This window comes from Gavialis gangeticus, unplaced genomic scaffold (assembly GCF_001723915.1).
Source record: "Gavialis gangeticus isolate Ggan-Ray unplaced genomic scaffold, GavGan_comp1, whole genome shotgun sequence".
NCBI lineage: Eukaryota > Metazoa > Chordata > Crocodylia > Gavialidae > Gavialis > Gavialis gangeticus.
The window spans coordinates 9,434,325-9,439,619 of NW_017729019.1; the positions used below are offsets into that span (position 1 = coordinate 9,434,325).

Here is a 5,295-nt window from a genome sequence, read left to right on the forward strand (position 1 = left end):
CTTTGTATGTGATTAGACTAGGGATTAATATGATTTACAAGCATTGTTCTAGAGCATCTGCATTCTGTTAAAAAGGCCATTGCTTTCTCCACAGGTGTTTTTTGTGGAGTCTGTCTGTGATGATCCTGATGTGATTGCTGCCAATATCCTGGTAGGTGCTATACATTCACAGATGCAGTGTGTAGTGGCTGTCTTTAGAAGATTTGATGTTTGTTGTGGAAGATTGAAATGGTTCATCATAACTGCTGAGATTTGTAGTTGTTAGAGATAAGAATGAGAAAATGTAAGCTAATAGCTGAGAAAAGCAATGTCAGTAGGACATAGCCTTTTTCCCTTTGTACACGGTCTATGTCATTAGTCTCAGTAGTATGGGCACTGTAAACAGCAGCAGCTCAAGGAATTAGGAGGGGCTTTTCCAAACCAGGCACAGCAAGGAAACCATGTCAAGCAAGTATGATCCAGTTAAGTGTTCAGTAATGAAACTGAAACTCTTCTGGACAATGCATTGACTCTCTTTGAGGAAGCAGCTAGCATATTGTTCTAGGATCCTATATGCTAAGGTGTGTCTTAGACCTTGGCCCCACAGACATGTACTTTGTGTGTCAAAGTTTTGTGCATTAAGGATTTGAGATTAAACTGATCTTGGAGGCTAATACTAATCTGAAAGGGTCCCAGACACTCCTGTCTGTAATGCATGCAGATTAGCCTGTTAGCACATACGGGGTCTTGACTCTCTGCTGCCCTGTATATAACACAATTGTTTTCCCACGGTGCGATATGAGCGCAGAGTGGTTGTAGGAGGCCACCAAAACCAAATGGTAGTAGCAACTTTTACCAGTTTCAGGGGTGGAAATGATGCCAGGCAGCAGTGTACCCAGGATGAAGCATCTGCTATGATTCCTGGGATGATTGGGAAATGTGAGTTGCTTCCATTTGAAACAAGAAAAACGAAGCTGCTAAGCCCTGCTGGAGAGTTGGGTCTGTTCTGCAAGAGTAGGGGATTCTAGGTTTGAAAGCCTTCGTTCTGTCTTCTTCCATTTTAACTAAGTGTTAGCAGGACATTGTGCAAGGTCATGCCGACGGTGCTGTAACAGGATCTTGTGCTTGGTCTGGTGTTGATCTCTGTTACATAATTGTCAATCCAAAGTTATCCAGCTGGAGCCAGTTGAGGGGCTCTACATGTACACTGGCATACAGGGTGCTAACTTTCATTCTGATCTCCTTTTATTTCCTTTTTCCCCTGCTGAGGGGCCTTCTGGGTTAAACCCACACTACTTCAGAGCATTTTTGTGCTAAGATAACCAAGTCTAATTTATATGGTATCTTAATAGCCCAGCAAAGGTAGAAACTAAACTGCTTGCAATACGTGTAATTTTGCTGCTCGTAGCTTGACGCTATCGCAGCCTTGTATAAAGTACAGGGGGTGGAGTGGCTGTTTGCAATGCTATGGGGCATTCTGATAGGCTCGTTCTTGTTTCATCCCTGAGATAAGCGCTTGCTATTTGTGGTCATAGAGAAAGCAAAAGCAGATGGATTACTTCTGTTGGAACTTGGGAACCAAACCAAAGCTGTGAAGCATTTGACCTTGGAGGATGATTTTATTTTCATGGGCAGATATGCACTAAATAGTTTGCCTGGAACGGCAAAAGGGACACCAGCTGTGTCTGTCCCCAGGCCAAATGCTACAACAGGTCATTGAGAATTGCCCTTTGTTTCCTTGCCAGGGGCAGGCTCTTCACAGGGCACATGGGGATGGAGAAGGAGAAATTCAAACACTGTGTATCTTTAACTGTAAAAGAATCGTGTCACTCGGTCGTGTTTCTATTTTGAAGGAAAGTGAGCTTAACTTTTACAAAGTGTCTCTCTTGTTCAGGAAGTGAAGGTCTCAAGTCCTGACTACCCAGAGAGAAACAGAGAGAATGTGATGGATGACTTCCTGAAGAGGATAGAGTGCTATAAAGTCACATACCAGCTTCTTGATCCAGATGATTATGACAAGTAAGAGGCTGCATTTGAGACTGTATTGTCCTGCACGCTGGATGGAGACTGATACACTTGTTGGTGTCAGTTTTGTTGCCTGATTTAATCTCCTGTCATTCAAAGGGTCCTCTCTCTACTCTGACATAACTCTCATTCCCAGTGATTTATATTATAAAGTCAGCCTTTCTTGTGCTAGGAGCATAGAATCAAGTCCCAAATGACTTGAAAGTTTTCCTCTTACAAAGTAGAATGTAATACAGATTCATACTGTAACATCACATTGTGCTTTCTCCCTAAGCATTTTCTAAGGCATGGAGATATCTGAGCATTAAGGGGTAGCACAACATCAGTGCGGCAGAATGGATAGCTAGAGTACATACGTGCGTGTGTATACACCCCTCACCCTTAACATGTATTTAGGTTTAAAGATGCTGAGTTGTGTGTTCTTGTTCTGTGCTGGCTGTAGAGACCTTTCCTTCATTAAAGTGATCAACGTGGGGCAGCGATTCCTGGTAAACCGGGTCCAGGATTACATCCAGAGTAAAATTGTCTACTACCTTATGAACATTCACGTCCAGCCCCGTACCATCTACCTGTGCCGACATGGCGAGAGCGAGCACAACCTTGTTGGCAAGATTGGTGGGGATTCTGGCTTGTCATCTCGTGGCAAACAGGTATGTTCATGACAATGCCAGGATTGTCATACTCTTATTAAAGTATCCCTTTAGCATGATAGGACTCTGGTTTTGGCCAAGATTCTCTACCAATGTAACTGAATGCAGTTGTATGGACTTCAGTGGAGTTTGCCCCATGTAAGCCAATTAAAGACTTGTTTCTCTGAACCCTGAATCCTGGGTGTATCTGACTTCTTTTGGGGGTGGGTTGAAGTCCTCATGTACACTTTCAGCTGTCACTCCCCTGCTCCTTTTTAAGAAGGGCGGTTCATTCAGTGAACGCTTTTTTTTTTTTTTTTCCTTCCCCCCCCTCTACTGGGAACTCTATACCCAGTATGACATTTGTCAGCTCTGGGTTGTGTCTCTTACTGCAGCTCTGTTTTGAAATGCACAAGTTCCTTCATAAAGAAGCAGTAAATTTTATCATCTTCCAACTTGCATTAATTTCTTCTAGTTTGCTCAAACCCTGAAAAAATTTATCAAGGAGCAGGAAATTGTGGATTTGAAGGTGTGGACAAGCCAGCTGAAGAGAACTATCCAGACAGCTGAGTCTTTGGGGGTCCCCTATGAACAGTGGAAGATTTTGAATGAGATCGATGCTGTGAGTAGGATGGGGGGATGCTCTTCAACTATGTTCTGGCCCTTTGGAGGTTTGTAAATAAAAACCATTTATAATGAATGTGAAATGATCAGCCTTGTCTCTCAGCTTGCAAAAATGTCTAAGCACTTTCTGAGCAGTAATTAAGCTTCGCAGCAGTGTCTAGGCAGACATATGCTGGACTTTTCACTCCTGCAAGGTGCAAAATGGTTCGGTGTAGAATTAGCAACATCTACAGGTTTTTTTCCCATACAGGGAAAACGTAATCATTCAAGGTCCCAGGTGTCTGCAGCAACCCACAGTAGTGGCAGATGTTATCAAGTCAGTGGTAATTCTTTCATGAGCAGATAAGCTGTCAGGATAATATAGTAGAAATAACTCCTTTTTCATTATCTGCATATATTTAAAAATCAGACTCAACCCACTACCAAGGAGCATAAATACATTGGCCTAAAACTCGCCATGAGAAGAAGGTGTAATTGTTTGGAGGAGTTGTGTTACATCTGTCCAGCAAAGATGTTCAAGCTTATCTACCTTGTAGGAGCGTGAGGAGGTGTAACCACGTGGAGGTTCTCAGATGAAAGTGCTCTGTGTTTAAATGACAGCAGTATGAGTGAGTTTTGAATCTTGATACTACTGTCACATAAGCACAGAAACTTGCGCTCAGTCATTTACTTTGTGTTGCTGCTGCAATGTCTAAATCTTTTGCAACAAATTCTGTTTTAACAAGTTCCTCTTCCACCAGGGGGTATGTGAAGAAATGACTTATGAAGAAATTGAAAATAAGTACCCTGATGAGTTTGCTCTGAGAGATCAAGAGAAATATCTTTATCGCTATCCCGGAGGAGAGGTGAAGAAGATTTAAAATAATAATTGCTAATTAAGCAGCTGTAGCTGAGTGTGCGCATTTGGGAAAGAAGGAAGAACTGAAGCGAAATGTTTTGGGGAAACTGATGTACATGGTAGCATTCCAGACTCAGTTTAAGGCAATGGACTACTAACCTTTAAGCATCTATACTGCATTGAAACCTTTCTTTGTTTTCTAGTCTTATCAAGACTTGGTGCAGCGCCTCGAGCCTGTAATCATGGAGCTAGAACGTCAAGGCAGTGTCTTAGTTGTCGCTCACCAGGCTGTTATGAGATGCCTGTTGGCTTACTTCCTTGACAAGAATGCAGGTATGAAAATGAATAGCTGAGTTGAGGTGTGAGCATGCAACTCGTTATATCACAGAGCTGGTCAATATTGCTTCTTTATCTAGTTAGTTTTTTCAGTGGCTTCTGAGAAAAGTTTGCAAGTAATCCTGCATTTTCTCTTTTTTGCTGAGGGCATCTTGAAGTGCTATGCAAGCTACTCCTTGCAGGGTCACTGAAATGCAGGCACTTCTCGCGGACAGGTAGGATAGGCAGTGTTTTGCATACGGCTTTCGTCTGGCATTTCATAGACATTAGGTCTGGAAGGGACCTCAGAAGATCATCGAGTCCAGCCCTCTGCCCCAGGGGCAGGAAGTCAGCTGGGGTCACAGGATCCCAGCAAGATAAGCATCCAATTGACTCTTAAAGGAGTCCAGAGTAGGTGCTTGCACCACCTCCGGCGGCAGTCTGTTCCAGGTCTTCGGGGGCTCGGACGGTAAAGAAGTTCTTCCTTATGTCCAGCTTGAAATGGTCTTGGAGGAGTTTGTGACCGTTTTACCTTGTCATTCCTTGGGGTGCTCTGGTGAACAGGTGTTTCCCCCAGATCCTGATGTACATCCCTTATGTACTTATAGGCAGCCACCAGGTCCCCCCTGAGCCTGCGCTTTTTCCAGGCTGAAGAGTCCCATGGCTCTCAGCCTCTCGTCATAAGGCCCGTTCTCCTGCCCTCTGATCATTTAAGTGATTTAGGTTTGGTCTTCTGCCACAGACTCCTTCTGTGACATTAGGAAGTCATGTTATCATTTGCCAGCTGCAGATGATCCTTTCCCCACCTCCACCCAAAGGGATCAGTGCAAAGATTAATTCCATTAACAAGGGCAAGGTGATCAGACACCGCTGATGTCCCCCACA

General features: G+C 43.6%; 1 protein-coding gene across 8 annotated transcripts in view; it reads left to right on the top strand.

Annotated features, from left to right (window-relative positions):
- PFKFB2 (6-phosphofructo-2-kinase/fructose-2,6-biphosphatase 2) overlaps positions 1-5,295 on the top strand; it is a 55,529-nt gene that overhangs the window by 17,105 nt on the left and 33,129 nt on the right. For all 8 annotated transcript variants that reach the window (XR_002096705.1, XM_019514035.1, XM_019514033.1 and 5 more), the window contains exons 6-11: positions 95-151; positions 1,874-1,998; positions 2,447-2,654; positions 3,109-3,255; positions 3,998-4,102; positions 4,299-4,428. Coding sequence is in view for 7 of the 8 variants with exons in the window: in XM_019514035.1 (XP_019369580.1) it covers positions 95-151; positions 1,874-1,998; positions 2,447-2,654; positions 3,109-3,255; positions 3,998-4,102; positions 4,299-4,428 (772 nt within the window). In the remaining variant the exon portion in view is untranslated. The remainder of the gene's footprint in view (positions 1-94; positions 152-1,873; positions 1,999-2,446; positions 2,655-3,108; positions 3,256-3,997; positions 4,103-4,298; positions 4,429-5,295) is intronic.